The following is an 18,242-nucleotide window of genomic DNA, read 5'->3' on the forward strand; positions in this document are numbered from 1 at the left end:
GGGGGGGGGGGGGAGGCTACTGAAAAATGACCTACCCTGTCTTCAGGCATATGAGGATGGGTCTCCTCTTCCTCCGAAGATGAATCCTGAGCTTCCCCAGCCTCCTCGTCCATAAAGAAGGTTAGACTATTGTTAGCTTGACTCGGTACAGCAGACACGAACCTAGAAGAAAAATAATAACAAAAAGTAATTTAATAAAAACCTATTTTAATATTTTCCATAATATATATAAATACTGAAAAATCATAGAAGAACATCCCGCTCTATAAAACGTTTTTTACATCTTAAAACCTAATCCTAATTCTTTTATATGTCAAAATTTTTCTTGCATGAGATTCCTGAGTTCAAAATTTAAAAGTAAAGTTCTAACTAAGGTGGAAATATTTCTAAATATTTTAAGCGTGATTTGTTATTTTGAGCACTTAAAATACTTACTCACAATGCAAATTGTAAAAAAAAAAATTATTTCGGGGGGCTCCACCCTCTCCTCGCTCACAAGTTTCTCTTGGTGCTTCCCCCCCCACCATCACAGTTTTCTTGGGAGTTGACCCCCCTTTTCTTTTTGTCTCCCAGAGGTCATAACTTTAAAATTGTTAAGCCTTTTGGAAAGCACTGATCCTGACGCCGAATTTCAAGAATTTGAGTCTCGGCTTATATTTGCGACGCGGCTCAAATACGGTTGGTTCGACTTAAAATTGTATTCAATGTTTCAAGATTTAAACCGGTTTAAGGCGGATTTGAGCCACGACTCAAATTCATTAAATTCGGCCTCTGTTCTTATGTAATTTACAGATTTAAGTTATTTCCAAAATTTCCTCCGGCTAAAGAGAGATGTAAGTGTAAAAATGCTGTTAAGAAGAGGGGGGGGGGGGGGAATTTGATAAATTTGCCTGTTTGAAGTTTCTTGGTCGATCTGACTCTCATCAAACTTCCTTGTTATATTTTCCACATCACAAGCAACTTGACAAAAAGAAATTATATAAATATCAATACAAGCTTTTTTTTAGTATTTCTAAATTGATTTAGAACCTGCTTCAATTCCTCCCTCCAGTATCCGATTTAGTAAAGCTGTATCCGTATCATCGCAACTCATGATTTGTCTGTATAACAAATTTAAACATAAAAAAACATGAAAGGCCAAAAGAAAATTCTGAAGTTCTACAAATCATATGGCACTTGCCAAACAAAGCACAGTAACTAAAATCGACAAAATTTGTTACCCCCCACCTCATAACTTGTGTACACAGATAATTACATTTTAATAAATGCAGGGTCGTAAACCATTATTTTTTTGTAAATTAAGTCTTTTTTGTTAATTTTTGGGTCGCATTTTAGTGGATTTTAAAAAATAGAATTGTTTTAAGTACGTTTTTTAAACTCTGACATAAAGTTAACCCTTGTAAGTTTCCACAAAAATTAAAAATCCGTATCGGTTCTGTCGTTATCACGTTAATTGAATAAAAAATTTTAAATATTTAAATAAAAAACAAGCAAAGTATATAGATAGATGACTACTTTATTTCAGGCTGAAGTTTTTAAACTTCATGCAGTACAGTGATACAGAGTTTATGCTGGGTCCTAATCTCAACGTGATCATCGGACCTAACGGGTCCGGAAAATCAACCATAGGATAGAGAATTGAATAATTAATATGAAGAAATGAGTGTAAAATAAGGACGTCTATTTAGGTTAACAGTCAGTTAAAACTATGTTGTTGTATTATTCAATAATTAAATGAGATATATTTGTTTTTCTAGCTTGCTTTACAGGAAAACTACTATTCTGATTGTTTTTCAGAAAAAAAACCTGAGTCCCGTGGTGAATAGAAAATTCTACTCTATATACATAATCACATGCAATTACGTCTACTGTTCCTTCTACTAAAATATTAAAAAATCTATTTTTCAGGAACCTTATTATTTGATTTTTCGAACAGTAATTGACGATTAAATTTTGATTATTAATTCTGGTTTTGATAAAGTGAACGGAATATGTATCGGTTTAGCTGGAAAGCTCAGTGTCCTGGGCCGGGCAACAACTCTAGCTGATTATATCCTGGTCGGACAAGAGGAGGTAAAAAAAGAAGATTGAAAAAAAAAATAAGAAATTATTTTGTAGGGAAGGGGGGGGGGTTAAAATAAGATTTCTATGGGCATATTTTTTTCCCTAATAGTACTTTTACTCCTGAAGTTTATTTATTTTTGTCTTAAGATAATTTATTATCCTCATTAAGCGATAAACCCCTTTTGTTAATTGTCAATTTGAAGATTTCATATCAATAAACCATTTTTTTAGTGAAAGAACGTTTCTTTTTTTTCAATTTTTACATATTAGCTTTTATAAAAGATCATTTTTACATTTTTAACTGTTATTTAATTTTAGAAAATATTATTTAGGCAACAATTGAGATAGAACTGTTCCAGAAGAACGGAAAGAATCTGGTCATTCGTCGGAACTGGAATATATCAGGTTAATATTAGAAAACTTGATAAACAAGACGTTATTTAGAATTTTAAGGTTTACTTAAACCGATTTAGGAAGATATATCGAATAGCTTTCAATTAATAGAGAAACGCGTTAAATTAACGCTGTTTTCTAAGCCTGTAAACATAAAAGAACCTGGCGGGAGGGGCCAGTGCTTAAGATCCGGATCCAAAGGGGCAAACTATCAACTAAAACATTAAAAAAAAATTTACTCTCAAACCCAAAATTTAAAATTAAAATTAAATGGATCCTAAGCACTGCCCGAGCCCCCAAGAAATATTGGAATACGGAAATACTAATAAAATAATTTTGTACAATTTTGTTTTGATCTGTTAAAATAGCTTCTAAAAAAAATGTTTAATAAACAGGAAAGAATGTTTGGAGTATGGACGGGAAGAAAGTATCTGAGAAGGAGGTGAAGGAGAAAGTTTCAAAACTAAGGATTCAAGTCGACAATCTTTGCCAGTTTTTGCCACAGGTTAGATTCAATCTTTGCCAGTTTTGCCACAGGTTAGATTTAATCTTTACCAGTTTTTGCCACAGGTTAGATTCAATCTTTGCCAGTTTTTGCCACAGGTTAGATTCAATCTTTGCCAGTTTTTGCCACAGGTTAGATTTAATCTTTGCTAGTTCTTGTCCCAGGTTAGATTCAATCTTTGCTAGTTCTTGTCCCAGGTTAGATTTAATCTTTGCTAGTTCTCGTCACAGGTTAGATTGAATCTTTGCTAGTTCTTGTCCCAGGTTAGATTTAATCTTTGCTAGTTCTTGTCCCAGGTTAGATTTAATCTTTGCTAGTTTTTGTCCCAGGTTAGACTTAATCTTTGCCAGTTTTTGTCCCAGGTTAGTTTCAATCAAATAGGTTCATGATTACAAGAATTGGGAAGGACACGGTTCATGATTTCATGGTTTGTTTAGGACAAGGTTCATGATTTCATGATCTGTTTAGGACAAGGTTCATGATTACATGGTTTTTTTAGGACAAGGTTCATGATTTCATGATCTGTTTAGGACAAGGTTCATGATTTCATAATATGTTCAGGACAAGGTTCATTATTTGTTTAGGACAATGTTCATGATTTCATAATATGTTCAGGACAAGGTTCATTATTTGTTTAGGACAATGTTCATGATTTCATAATATGTTCAGGACAAGGTTCATTATTTGTTTAGGACAATGTTCATGATTTCATAGTATGTTCAGGACAAGGTTCGTTATTAATTTAGGACAGTGTTCACGATTTCATATTATGTTCAGGACAAGGTTCATTATTTGTTTAGGACAATGTTCATGATTTTATAATATGTTCAGGACAAGGTTCATTATTTGTTTAGAACAAGGTTCATGATTGCATGATTTGTTTAGGACAAGGTTCATGATTTCTCGAGGCTGAATAACAAGGGTCTTCTGGACAATACTATAGATGCTGTTGGAGATACCGGACTCAAGGAACAGCATCAATTTATTATTCAAGATGAATAATTAAGAGACTGTAAGCCTAATTTCAAAGGCAAAACTGGCAATGTCCGATTTAGAACGGTTTCGTTCAAATCTTTGTTTGATCAAGTATGACTTAGAGATATCAATGATTTTTTTCTCAAACTGTTTGTTTTCAGTAGGGGGTTCTCCGCAAAAGTCACTTGCGCATTTCTTGCTTGAAAGAAAGACTGGAGAAATTATCCGAATTTTTGAGTCAGAAAAACAACATTATCTTCATTATCAGATTAAGGTTTCATAGGTATCATTGTAAATCAGGCATTGTCATCTTTGCCCTGAGGTTCACTTAAATCAAAATTAAAATTCTCGGACATAAAATAATCTGAACCCATTATAATATTGGCTAAGACATAGTTTTGTCATATTTGATATTTCCTACTTGTATTTCGGGGATCATTGACACGGGTGAATACTGTATATTTGTAAGAATTATTCCCCCACCCTGGGAGGGGGGAGGGGGTCAAAAGTAATGATTTTTGGAGATCTAGAGAGGGGGGGGGGAATGAAAAATTGTACATGGTAAAGCATGTTTCTTCTTTCTTTATACTTTTCCCACAAATTTGTTTATTTTCTGCTTAAAATCATTTATTTTCCCAAATTCAGCAAAAACATGAAGAAAAAAATTTGGTGCTGGGGCAGGAAAAATTATTTCAAAGATGGGGGGGGTGATTTTTCAATAAAATATATATCCCTGATCCTTGATTATTTACTTTGATGATTGCGGCAGGAGAAACACAGGGAACTCAAGGAACTTCAGAAGGATTTGACAGAAGGAGAGGAAATACATAACAGGTTAAACAAAATTGATTTTTTTAAATAATCATCTTTGTAACTCTGTTTACCCAAAAATTTATTTATTTCCCCCCCCCCCCATTCAATAATAATTTTCAATAATGGTGAATGATTTTTAGGGAATATACACCCCTGAATAAATAAGAGTTTTTACGGTAAATCCTGAATTCGGAATCTGAGTAAATAAATAATTTTTCGTTTCAAACAATTTCACATTTCACAGTTAGAACATAGATTTGTCATCTTAAAAAATTGTTAAATATCCTTAATAGCTGTAGATTTGAGTGGAAGGCCAAAAAAATTCGGAATTTTTGAAGAAAGGTAAAAGTACATTGCCAGGGGTAAATATTTTCTAGAATAATTTTGTTTCTTAGATCTAAGGTTTGTTAGGGTTTTATTCGCTGAATTTGGGAAATTAATGACTTTTCTGTGAAACAAATAATCTTTTGGGTTAAAAAAGTACTGAAACCCCTTCAAACCTTGCCTTTTGATGTCCAACTTTTAATTTTTTTTTATCCACAGAGCATCGAAAATCACCTTTGAAAATATTTACCAATCGCTAATTTTTTTTTTATTGGTTTTTAATCTTTTTTTTACAGGAAGGTTCAGATCCTAGGAGAGAAGATCGAACAGTGTGACAAAATGGAAGAGGAAGTAAAGGTAGAATTGGATGTACACCCCCCCCCCCCCCCACCCCTCTCCTAGGGGTGCCCCTCCCCTGGAAATATCTTTTTAAAAAAGTGACAAATTTGGCGAATTTTTTAAGTGTTATGATGACACAGAGCTGAATTACAAATTAATTTTGCAAATGTACTTTAACCCAGAGTTTTCTCCAATTTCGGTTTTGTTGATCAAAATCTTTAAAAAAATAAACATTCTTGTTCTTTTTAAACTTTTTGTGTTCCATTTCGTAGAGACCTCGACACCCCCCCCCCCCTAGCCCACTACCAATCAAATATCAAACTAACCAAGGACAATCCTTGCTTAAAATCAAGTTTTTTAAAGAAAGAATTCAGGTTTAAGAAATTAAGAATTCTGTAAAGGACAGCGCCACCTCTCTCTCTCTTCTCTCCCCCCCCCCATGTCATGGAAAAGGAGAAGGGGGGGCTAATTTGTCAAAACTTGGTAAATTCTTTTTTTAATACCCATTAAGTTACTGTCATAGTATCCACTTTGGTCAGGCATTCGAAGAGAAGCGTAAACTGTTGGAGAAGATAGAATCCTTGTCCAAGAAGAGAGTCTGGAGTGTATTCGAATCTTCCAAGTTCTCCTGCTACGAGATCAATCAAACTTATAAGAAAGCAAAGGTACACGATTAACATGAAAAAATAATGTTTTTTTTAAACTTTAAAATCCGTTGTAGCAGTATTCGTCGATTTTTTTATTTCTAAACTATGAATTAAAATTTGTAATATTAGGCTTTGTGTCTCTGATTGTAATATTAGGCTTTGTGTCTCTGATTTTTTTTGTTAAAATTGATGGATTTTGAATTTTACTGGCCACAAACCTTCCTTGGTTCATTTGGATTGTGGAATGTAGATTTTGAGTTATCACAATTTGGCCTGATCGGATTATCTGTTTTGACGTTAATTGGAGGCTTAAAATACAAGGCAAAATTTATATTAAAGGTTTAACTTCTGATGTTGAATTTTAGTTATGGAGCTAAACTCATAAACCTGATACTTAAAGAAATATAATTTGTTGAATTTTCAAACTGTGACCAATGGAGACTGGGTTAGAGTTAACTCCCCTGAGCTAATCTCGGGAGTCAAAGACGATTTTAACTCTTTAACTAATTTATTCCATTCACAAGTTCAGGGCTCTGTTAAAATTATATATCTATTGTTATGTACATTATCAACTGTATTGATTGTAGGAGACGAAAGATCGAAACGAAGAGGGTTTAAAACCTCTGAAACTTGAAGTAAATGAGCTGAAGAAGAAAATTGAGAAGATGACTAATGCTAATGTTACAGACTCGGAAACTATCAAGGTAAAACGATTTGGTATTTATTTAGGAATATTTCTTTTATTTAAAAAAAAAGCAATGAAGTTTTTAACATCTCGTTTTCATTAATTAAACAAAACAAAGAAAAAATATTTATTTTCTCATCAACAGACCCCCCCCCCCCCCCCGGGGCCCTAGTGAACTCTACATAGACTCATACCTAATCTAGGAGTGCACGAACAAGGCCAAGTTCCAGAGCCAGAGGATTGAAGGGTTTGAGAGGGAACTGGAGAATATTCAAGATCAAGCTGTTCATATCCGAAGGAACCATTTAAATCCATATTTTATCAATTAAAAACCCTTAAAGGGACTGTAAGCGTAATTTCAAGTGACCCTCCATGCAGAGATGGCAATTTAGAATTTACCCTGAAAAGCTTTGTCTGATCAAGTATTAATTTAACATCCCAGTTCATTTTTTTAACTCTTTATTTTTAGTTGAGGTTTCTTTGCAAAAGTGACTCGCGCATTTCTCGCCTACAAGAAACATTGGAAAAATTATCAAAACTAAACACCTTGAGTCTGAAAAAACTTCCACATTTTTTAATCAGATTAAGGTTTCAAGGGTACCGTTGTAAATCTGGTATCGCCATCTTAATTGCATGAAGGGTCACTTGAAATTACGCTTACAGTCCCTTTAAAAGGATTATTGATGAAACAAGTGATCCACCATTAAAAAAGTTGCATCTAAGGTTTAGCAAGAAAAAATTGAGATATCCATTTTTTCCTTTTTGAAGATTGATGATATTATAGTGGGTTTCCTCTTAAAAAGGGAATTGTGGATTTACATAGCTCGAGTATAGAAAAGGGAACAATTAAAGAGATATCAAGATATTTCCTTTTTGTCATGACCTTAAATAAAATAAATTTTTTTATTTCTTAAAAAAATGAATTCGTTTCGTTTTTGGATCTAATTAAATCAAATTGTTACGTACTTAAAATTTTGTAGAAAAAAAAATGAATTTCTATTTTTAAATTTCATGTTTTGGATTGAATAGACGAGAGAAAGAGAAGGAGGAAAGCATTGAGAAGTATCAAAGAACGATCAGGTTTGTAGAGAAAATTATTCATTTGTTATACTTCTAATCTAACCATTTCTTTGTTCTATATATTTTAATATAAATGCTCTTATCTTATTCTAAACTATTCAGGGAGCTGAAATATCTCTTGAGTCTTAAATATTAATGTTTATGGAGCATAAGGCTAAAATATCAATGTTTATGGAGCTTGAGGCTGAAGTATCAAATGTTTAGGGAGCTAGCTTGAGACTGTAATATCAATGTTTAGGCTTTAATATCAATGTTTATGGAGCTTGAGGCTGAAATATCTATGTTTAGGGAGCTTGAGGCTGAAATATCAATGTTTAGGGAGCTTGAGGCTGAAATATCAATGTTTAGGGAGCTTGAGGCTGAAATATCTGAGAGTGGTGAGGATGAATCTCTTCTGCCGAGAATAGAACAAGCTAAACAATTGACCAAGGAACAAAACAAACTTTAAATATTTTAATAATTAAAATGTTTAATTTAAAATTTAAAAAGTGATCATTGATTAGCTCTTGATTCGGATTTGTGATAATTTAAAATGTTGTCGAAGTAAATGGCTTTCAGGGGATTACAGAGTATTTTCCTATTTGACAGCCACTGAACTCACGCTTTATATTCAGGCTGTTCCACGAAACATGACTGTAGAAGGACGAATTGAAAGTCGTCTTTGTTTTTAACAATTATGTTACATTTATTTGTAAACCTAATTTTGGAAGTAAAATTTTAAAGTTAATATTCACAAAATTCTAATAGGCTTGGCATTTCCAAAATGTGGTCTGCCTTTTTTGTGGTGGTAATAATATTAGCGGAGTTGTGAAGAATTTGGTTCATATTTCGTCAATTTTGGTTTTATTCAATAAAAGTGAAGTCTGAACGAAATGCTTAATATCTCCAGTAATATTGACAGTTAAAAAAAAGGCAGACTACATTTAGGAAATGGCAGGACTAGGAAAATTTTATGATAAATGGGAAAAATAGGTTGACGACTGAATGTCACAAACAAGTTCAAAGTTCTAAGACGACTTCAAGTCGTCTTGTTACTGTCATGTTCCGTGGGACACCCTGTACAAAAAATTGTAGTTCCCATCAGCATCATTCGTCATCCAACCAAGATCATGGATAAATGAAATATTTGTTTTGTAACTACAGGACGCTGCACGCAAAGTAGAACTAGAGAAGAATAGTTACAGCGAGAAAAAGTATAAAAATTATAATTTTTTTGTATTTTTATATTTTTGTTATGTCAACCTCTCTTCAAGAATTCACGACGGGACTTAAAGGGACTGTAAGTGGAATATCAAGATTGTTCTATTCTCAAGGACACCCTTTGAAAGCTTTGTCTGATAACGGATGACTCTGATATTTTGAAATCTAATTTTCAATTGTTTTTTTTTTTACAAAAGTGACCAGCGCATTTATACTGCAAGAAACTTTATAGGAATTATCAGAAACGACTCCTTTTAAACCAAAAACAGACGATATCTTCCACAATATTGTTCAGATAAAGGTTTCATTGTGAATCGGGCATTTCCATCTTTGCATTACGCTTAAAGTCTTTTTAAGAACACTAAGGTTTGAAATCAATGTGCTTGAAGCTGATTAAATATAACTAACCTATTTCAAGGTTTGAACTCGGTGTACAAATGCTGATTAAATATAGCTGACCTATTCAAAGGTTTGAAATCAGTGCGCTTGAAGCTGATAAAAAATAACTAACCTATTCCAAGGTTTGAACTCAGTGCGCTTGAAGCTAATAAAATAAAATAAAACTAACTAATAACAAGGTTTGAAATCAGTGAACTTGAAACTGATTAAATATAATTAACTTATTGCAAGGTTTAAAATCAGTGTACTTATAACTGACTTATTCCAAGGGTTGAAATCAGTGCGCTTGAAGCTGATTAAATACATATTACATATTCCAAGGTTAAAATCAGTGTAATTGCGGCTATTTGAATATAACTAATATATTTCAAGGTTTGAAATCAGTGCTTGAAGCGAATTAGATTAAGTAAATTGAAGCTGATCTAATAAAATATATATCTAACATATTCCTAGGTTTGAAATCAGTGCACTTGAAGCTGACCAGCGCAGATGCCGCGACGAGCTCCGTCTTCTTGAAAGCGTGGATATGCGTAAACTTGAGATTCTCAAAGCAAAGTGCCAGGATGCTTACAAGGTCTATATTTTTAAACCGAAAATCATTGATAATGAAATAATAATAATGTAAAGTCCTTATCGTTATTAGTTTAAAAGTAACTGGACCCATCATCTAACTGAAATGTATGCCACAAGAGAGGTGGCCTGTCTGAAACACAAACTTTATTATTATATTAAATACAGTTAGGACCAGAAAACTGGAATTGGAAGACGACATTAATTAAGAGTTTTTGATGTCAAGTTTCAATGCTAAAAGAACGTACTAAATGACTTATTAAGTGAATTGGGTATTATTACATTGCACTCTTACTGTGTTTAATGTACATAACTTGAGTCTAAAAGTCGTCTTCCTATTGCAGAGTTTTCTGGTTCTCACTNGGGGGGGGGGGGAGAGAATCACTTGAATTTAGTTGACAGTCCCTTTAAACTTAGGCGATTGAGTGGTTGAGGAGCAACAAGGACTCCTTCAAAGCTTCAGTTTACGAACCATTCATCGTCTGCGGGAACGTGATAAACCCCGACTACGCTATCTATATCGAGAACAGCATCGCGCTCAAGGATCTCACCATATTTTTCTTCGAGGACGTGGAGGACTTGAACAGATTCCTCAACCAGACTAGATCAGTCATGAAACTGGAGAGGGTCGGAGCTGCTCTGGTTCCCTCCCGGAGCGCGGATGAGTTCATTGCTCGGACTCCACCGGAGCAACTTCAGGGTTACGGGTTGATTTCCTATCTCAAGGAGATGGTTCAAGCTCCAGATAAAGTTCTAGCTTACATGTGTCAGCAGGTGAATAAATTAGGAACTTAACCTGTTTACGAGGAAGACGACTGTTAGACTTAATATTGAAAAATCCATGAACACATCAAAACTTCTAAAACCTAATAAAATCTTAACGTGACAGTTATACGGGCATACAATTACACATTTCATCATGGATAGAAAACTTTTAAAACCTAATAAAATCTTCACGTGACAGTTATACGGGCATACAATCAAGCATTTAATCATGGAAAAAAACTTTTTCATGGGCCGGGAATGGGGATGTCTAATCTAAAATTTAATAATGTCCATTTGTTAATTCTAGCTTGGGAACCCAGATTTACTGGGAAACTAGATGTTCCCTATTAATCAACCCTCTCAACCTAGCACTTTTAAACCAAGCCAAGAACATTCCCGTGCTCCTACCGAGTTTCCCAATAAAATCTAAGGCAAATTGATCCACAGGTTCTAGAGTTAGGATCGAACATAAAAACAAACAAACAAACGGAGATTTCCACTTATATACACACTACACATTGTATTTCTAATGGTTTCTCTTTTTTAAATCTTTCGATATTAATATAAACACAAAGTTCAATTAGATTAATCTTATATTTTTAAATTCTACAGATTGGGACATTTGAAAAAACATCTAAATGATCTCAATTCTAGATTATTGCTCAAGATCTCCTCAAATTGAGCTCAATTTTTCTGAGAACAGGCTATAGTGCTCGGCGCCGGAGGTGATGAACAGTTTTCTTTACATTTTCTGATTCCAGAGACTCCACAGTTTGTTTCAGATCGTCAATATGTGTATGAGGAATCCTTCCTAAGCTCTGCAAACGAAGTGGTTAAAAGATAAATTTAACAACAGTGTTATCAGCCGAATGATGGATCACCCCTGGCCAGCAAAGAGTCCAGATATGTAGCATTTGAACTTGTGATGCCAAGGGGTTTCAAGGGACGAACTAACATTGGTGCTCGGCGCACTATAGCCAGAAGAATGGAGCTCAATTTGAGGAGAACTTGAGCAATCACAAAGTATTCTTGAATGGAGATCATTGATATATTTTCTCAAATGTCCCAACCTGTAATTTTTTGTGAAAATCCGCGAATTATTTTTGTTTTGTTTTACGATGTACACAAAGAGAACATTGTTCACAATTAAGTTAGAAGATGGGCGCGAAGCGCCCTCTAAGGCTAGAAAGACCGAAACCTTTTTAACTTTTTCTGTTTAACTTGTAACTCTCAAATGAGGAAATGGAGCACTCATCAATCTGTCCTTGTCCATCTATAAATCCTCATTGTATATTTCATTTGAGTCTTCTATTTTATGTCAGGGTAACAGTAATTGGTAACAAACTATAATAGTATACCTAGCATTGATAAACTCAGATTTGGCAAACTTACGACATTTTGGCCTTTATAATTTCTGAAAATATTAAACTTAGAGAATGCAAGTTTAGCAAATAAACTATAAAAACCAACATTCTAAAAGTCTGAACATGGTTTTATCAATTAAGTAAATTGCGAAACAAGACCACTGATTCTGGAGTATTGCAATCGCAGAGCTTAGAAGAGTTCCTCATACATGCAGATATTGACGATCTGAAACAGACTGTGGAGTCTCTTGAATCAGAAAATGTAAATAAAACTGTACATCACGTCCGGCGCCGAGCACTATAGCCAGTTCTCGAAGAATGGAGCTCAATTTGAGGAGAACTTGAGCAATCACAAAGTATTCTTGAATGGAGATCATTGATATATTTTCTCAAATGTCCCAACCTGTAGAATTTAAAAAATATAGGATTCAAACAGTTTAACTTTGTGTTTAAATTAATATAAACCGCTTTAAAAAAAACTAACCTTTAGAAAGACACTACATATACTTGTTTTATTGAAAAATCCACAATCATGCTGCTGAAGAACCACAAAACACAGTGTCCAGCAATAAACTATATTAAATAAACAATAGAAAATGTTCTGAACTTATTTTAGGAAGATATATACATATATCCATAGACACAGTGTTTCGTCCATTAAGACTCATCCGTTCTTGATTTTGTAGTTGGTGGGGCTTGAACAATGACCTTGGATTATGGATCAAATACGCTATACATATATATAGATAACCCTGTTTAGTACCAACTACACAACACTGCTGTATTTCCCCCCTCCTCGGAGAAGCATAGCGACCAGATTTATCAGCAATTTGGAATTTCTAAGTATTTCTTCGGAGTTAAATGTCTGTCGGTCAGCCGGTCAGCGTACTCCGGCAAACCATCTACTCAGACAACGGAGATACGTTCTCAGAAAACCCTGGGGGCCAGCTTAGATCAGGTAATCTTTCATTGTTCGTAACTTTTGATTTAAACGGACTGAATTAAGTCGGTTTTATTGGATAACATATTTTGTTCATAAGTTTGCATGTCTGATAAAGTTAAATGAAGAAATATGAGTTTTAAGGGCCTATGATCGTTATTTCAAGTGACCCTCCATGCAAATATTGCAATACCCTGTAACCTAAATTTGATCAAAAATGCGGAAAATAACGTCGTTTTTCCTACTCGAATAGTGTTAAATTTTCTTTAATTTCTCATGTGTTTCTTATGAGCAAGAAATGCGCAAGTCGCTTTTGAAGAGATACCACAAACCAAAATAAACAGCACTCAAAATGTTTCTAATTCATACTTAATCAAACAACGCATTTAATTTTAAGGGTACCGATGTAAATCGGACATTGCCATCTTGGCATGGAGGGGCACTTGAAGTTACGCTTACAGTCCCTTTTAGTACTTGAACAAAATTTAAGTTTGTTCTTTTCTTTCAATGGTTACCAACTCATTTCGCAAATTAAAAGTTGTAAGATTTAGATTTAGATTTAGATTTAGATTTAGATTTAGATTTAGATTTAGATTTAGATTTAGATTTAGATTTAGATTTAGATTTAGATTTAGATTTAGATTTAGATTTAGATTTAGATTTAGATTTAGATTTAGATTTAGATTTAGATTTAGATTTAGATTTAGATTTAGATTTAGATTTAGATTTAGATTTAGATTTAGATTTAGATTTAGATTTAGATTTAGATTTAGATTTAGATTTAGATTTAGATTTAGATTTAGATTTAGATTTAGATTTAGATTTAGATTTAGATTTAGATTTAGATTTAGATTTAGATTTAGATTTAGATTTAGATTTAGATTTAGATTTAGATTTAGATTTAGATTTAGATTTAGATTTAGATTTAGATTTAGATTTAGATTTAGATTTAGATTTAGATTTAGATTTAGATTTAGATTTANCAGTGCAGGTATTAGTTCAGTTAAACTGTCAGCAGTGCAGATATTAGTTCATTTAAACTGTGAGCAATGCAGGTATTAGCTCAGTTAAACTGTCAGCAGTGCAGGTATCAGTTCAATTAAGCTGTCAGCAGTGCAGGTATCCGTTCAGTTAAACTGTTAGAAGTGCAGGTATCAGTTCAGTTAAGCTGTCAACAGTGCAGATATCTGTTCAGCTAAACTGTTAGCAGTGGAGGTATACGTTCAGTTTTTTCATTATCTGAAAACAACTTTCTTCAACTGTTTTCTTCAGTGTCGAACTCGAGAGACGAAGGAAGGAACAAAGAGAGTTGGAACAGCAGAAGAACCTAGTCGCCAAGAATACCGCCATGATTGAAAATCAAAGACGACATCTCAGGTTTGTTGATAAATTCATCGTGCGCAGCGCCAACTCAATTGTATTTTTTGTTGTTGCCGAATTTGGACCTTTTTTTGGAGTGAATGACTTTTGAGCCAAAAGTTTTTTTTGATTCCCAAACCTTAGAAAAAGATTTAATTAAATCTACAATCTATTTAAATTTGATTTTGACATATTTTACGGATTTTACCGGTTTATTTGCGCATTTTTTATTTTTTATTGAAATCTTAACCGTGAAGGGAAGCGATGTCGAACGAGGAAGAGGAGAGGGAGAAGATTGAGCTGGAGGAGAAGAAGAAGAAGTCCATCAGTAACATGGTGAAAGCTGTTGAGCTTCTACAGCGAAGTATACAGGAAAGCTGTAGAGCTAGAACTCAGAAGGATCTGAAAGCTCTCTTGGTTTTACCCTTGAAGAAATCTCTTGATAGTAAGGAGGAGAAGATTGCGAATCTGAGGTAACTCTTTTCTTGTAGAAACAGCTGAACCAAGTGCAGGCCCATGGCTGATGGGTTTGTACCCAGTCAGAAGCCTCAAAAATACCTAGATTTTTAAAGAACAAAAAAACGGAATTATAAGTTTCCGCGTTTTTATGGACCCCACCCATGAGTGTCCATAAGAAAGTTCAGCCTATTCGGTCCAGCTGTTTGGCCGGCTATTGGTGACATGTATATGTTCGAATTAAGACCTTGTATTTTAGGCATTACATTTGTTCATGATGCTTTCACGAAATTTAAAAGGGGGGGTTATAAATCCTTTCCTTCATTCCACCAAATCTTCTTAAGTTTACAATCTCCAAATCTTTTCTTGTTTTCTTCCTTTTTGCAACTCGACTTAATTTGCTTTAAGAACTAGGGATTTGATTAACTACACCATTTATATATGTATTTATATCTTTGTGTGTGAATAAATCTTTATAATAATAATATAAAATCTGCCACAAATTTTATTGGAGTTTATAAAATCTACCACAAATATTATGGGAGTATATAAAATCTGCCACAAATATTATTGGAGTATATAAAATCTGCCACGAATATTATGGTAGTATATAAAATCGGCCACAAATATTATTGGAGATTATAAAATCGGTCTCAAATATTATTGAAGTATATAAAATCGGTCTCAAATATTATTGGAGTATATAAAATCGGTCTCAAATATTATTGGAGTAAATGAAATAAGCTAGAAAATTAGGTTTTACATCTGGCAGAAATTACTAAAAAATATTTGACTGAATCCCTGGTTGAAGGGAGGCGAAGAAAACTACAGGATTGAATAAGGGAGCTAAGGATAAACCTCCGCAGGAAATACAGGATTATTGGGATCAGGTATATTACTCACGAATATTTTTTTACAAGTTTTTTCTTTATTTTAAAAAAAACTAGAGGTACAAGATGTAAATTTTATTATTTAATTCTATTTCGTTAAAAACACATCTTTAGACACTTGTTATTTCCTGTTATGAAAAATGAAGTGACAAATAAAGTGCAACAATACAGTACTATTCTAAATAATCCAGAATAATTTTAATTAATTAAAGACTCGTCTTTGACCTTGGAATAAGAATAAATTAGGTGCCCTATGATGAATGCCGCAAACTATTTACACGATTAAAAGACGACTTTTAATTCTTTAATCGATTAATACAATTCCGGTTTATTTAGAAAATCAACAAAGAAAATAAACAAAGAGTACAAATCGTAAAACCTCACTTCATTATTGATTTGATTTGATTTGATTTGATTTGATTTGATTTGATTTGATTTGATTTGATTTGATTTGATTTGATTTGATTTGATTTGATTTGATTTGATTTGATTTGATTTGATTTGATTTGATTTGATTTGATTTGATTTGATTTGATTTGATTTGATTTGANTAAATGGATTTTAAAATTGAGTTTGAGGCTGGATTCCCGGATAGCGTGGACGAAATTGATCAGTTATCTGGACGATTAGAAGCTCAAGCAGCCTGTGCAGACAACATTAATCAGTAAGTTCTTCTTAAAGGGACTGCGCGTGTATTTTAAAGAGATCCTACATCGGATAAAAATTTGGAAAATGCCCTCGTTTTCCTTATTTAATTTTGATAATTTCTACTTAAGTCACTTTCGCAGAAAACCCGCAAATAAAAATTGACAATTTAAAGAAACAAACACATTGATATCTAATTCATACTTGATCAGACAACGCTTTTAAGAGTACCGTTGTAAATCCTTGAAATTACGCTGACAGGCCTTATTTGACAGATCTAAACTAGGTTTCCTATCTCCTTGTAGTTAAATTAAACCGTGGAACACAGCCAACCCTGCCGGTCCTCAGCTCCCCCTCAATAGAAAAATGTAATCCCTCACTTGGACAAAATCCTGTGTACGCCCCATATCTCAACAAATTATTTACAAAATCCCTAAAAATCTCATCTTAGAGATTTTGGACTCCTGTTTTTTTGCGTAAATCTATGTAAATCTTGATTATAAAAGATTTGAAAAAAGTTAATTTGGAAATTCACAGGAAACTGGTAGATTTTCCGCATTTCTAAATGCAGGGTGGCGAAAATGTACGGATTGTACGGATTTTTTATTTTGTAACCCTAAAATTGTACGGATTGTACGGATTTTTTTTCAAATTGTACGGATTGTACGGATTTTAATCCTGGAAATACACCGGTTTTTTTATTTTCACTCATTTCAGCAAATTTTTCATGAAAATTACAAAAAAAATCTCGTCAAAATGAAGTTAGTTTAACTTATTTTCTGCATTCTAAATAATATTAGATTGATTAATGTTTCAATTGACAATAAAAATTCATTCATAATTTTCGAGATCCCAGAAGTGTTCATTTGAGAATATGTTCCAGAAGTGTTCATTTGAGAATATGTTTATCTATCTATCTATCTGTCTAGGTATCTATCTAGCTATCTGTCTAGCTATATGTCTAGCTATATGTCTTGCTATATGTCTAGCTATCTGTCTAGCTATCTGTATCCATCTGTCTATCTATCTGTTTAGCTATCTGTCTATCCATCTGTCTATCTATCTGCATGTCAGTTTATCTAAATTTTTATCTATCTGTTTATATATCCTATCTGTCTCTCTGTTTATCTATATTTGTATGTGTCTTATCTGTTTCTCTGTCTATTTATCTGTCTATCTATCTGTCTGTCTGTTTTTCTATCTATCTATCTGTCTCTTTATTAGATCTGAGAACATCCTCTCAAGTTTCTTCCATTTATCTGTAAATCTTTTCATTTTTAGTTTAATATTAATTTTCTTTTAATTGAGTGTGCAACACCTGTACCACGCTAATTTTAATTATATTAGATCCTAAATCTACACTCTACTCTTTCTAATTATAACTTAATCGTTTGTTTGTTAAATGGCCTAATTCACACCGATCTAAACAGTTTTAAAAATTAGAATCAATGCTCTTTAGTTCTCAGGTTCCCTGGTTCTCTGGTTCTCTGGTTTTCTGGTTCTTTAGTTCTTTAGTTCTCTAGTTCTCTAGTTCTCTATTATCTGGTTCTCTAGTTCTCTATTATCTAGTTCTCTAGTTCTCTATTATCTAGTTCTCTAGTGCTCTAGTTCTCTGGTTCTCTGGTTCTCTGGTTTTCTGATTCTCTGGTTCTCTAGTTCTCTATTATCTAGTTCTCTAGTTCTCTGATTCTCTGGTTCTCTGGTTCTCTAGTTCTCTGGTTCTCTAGTTCTCTAGTTCTCTAGATCTCTATTATCTAGTTCTCTTGTTATCTGGTTCTCTGGTTCTCTGGTTTTCTGATTCTCTGGTTCTCTAGTTCTCTAGTTCTCTA

General features: G+C 33.4%; 3 protein-coding genes across 3 annotated transcripts in view; all 3 read left to right on the plus strand.

Moving 5' to 3' along the window:
• The first annotated feature begins 1,525 nt into the window (after positions 1-1,525).
• On the plus strand, positions 1,526-13,117 carry LOC111712167 (structural maintenance of chromosomes protein 5). The gene is made up of 16 exons (XM_023486712.1): positions 1,526-1,629; positions 1,982-2,073; positions 2,397-2,469; positions 2,853-2,962; positions 3,848-3,931; positions 4,707-4,771; positions 5,371-5,431; positions 5,953-6,078; positions 6,648-6,764; positions 6,949-7,043; positions 7,775-7,825; positions 8,174-8,255; positions 8,969-9,018; positions 9,878-9,998; positions 10,412-10,768; positions 12,884-13,117. The coding sequence occupies exons 1-16, from the start codon at positions 1,545-1,547 to the stop codon at positions 13,100-13,102; spliced, it is 1,788 nt and encodes a 595-aa protein (XP_023342480.1). The 5' UTR covers positions 1,526-1,544; the 3' UTR covers positions 13,103-13,117.
• A 995-nt stretch (positions 13,118-14,112) lies between these two features.
• Positions 14,113-14,915, plus strand: LOC111712164 (stress response protein NST1). The gene is made up of 3 exons (XM_023486708.1): positions 14,113-14,150; positions 14,336-14,440; positions 14,680-14,915. Exons 1-3 carry the CDS (start codon positions 14,113-14,115, stop codon positions 14,897-14,899), a joined length of 363 nt encoding a protein of 120 aa, XP_023342476.1. The 3' UTR covers positions 14,900-14,915.
• A 23-nt stretch (positions 14,916-14,938) lies between these two features.
• The window catches only part of LOC111712165 (structural maintenance of chromosomes protein 5), a 9,029-nt gene continuing 5,725 nt past the window's right edge, over positions 14,939-18,242 (plus strand). Inside the window, exons 1-3 of the mRNA XM_023486710.1 lie at positions 14,939-14,949; positions 15,690-15,768; positions 16,347-16,432. Of these exons, the coding sequence (XP_023342478.1) occupies positions 14,939-14,949; positions 15,690-15,768; positions 16,347-16,432 (176 nt within the window). The remainder of the gene's footprint in view (positions 14,950-15,689; positions 15,769-16,346; positions 16,433-18,242) is intronic.

Source organism: Eurytemora carolleeae, unplaced genomic scaffold, assembly GCF_000591075.1.
Source record: "Eurytemora carolleeae unplaced genomic scaffold, Eaff_2.0 scaffold982, whole genome shotgun sequence".
Lineage (NCBI taxonomy): Eukaryota > Metazoa > Arthropoda > Copepoda > Calanoida > Temoridae > Eurytemora > Eurytemora carolleeae.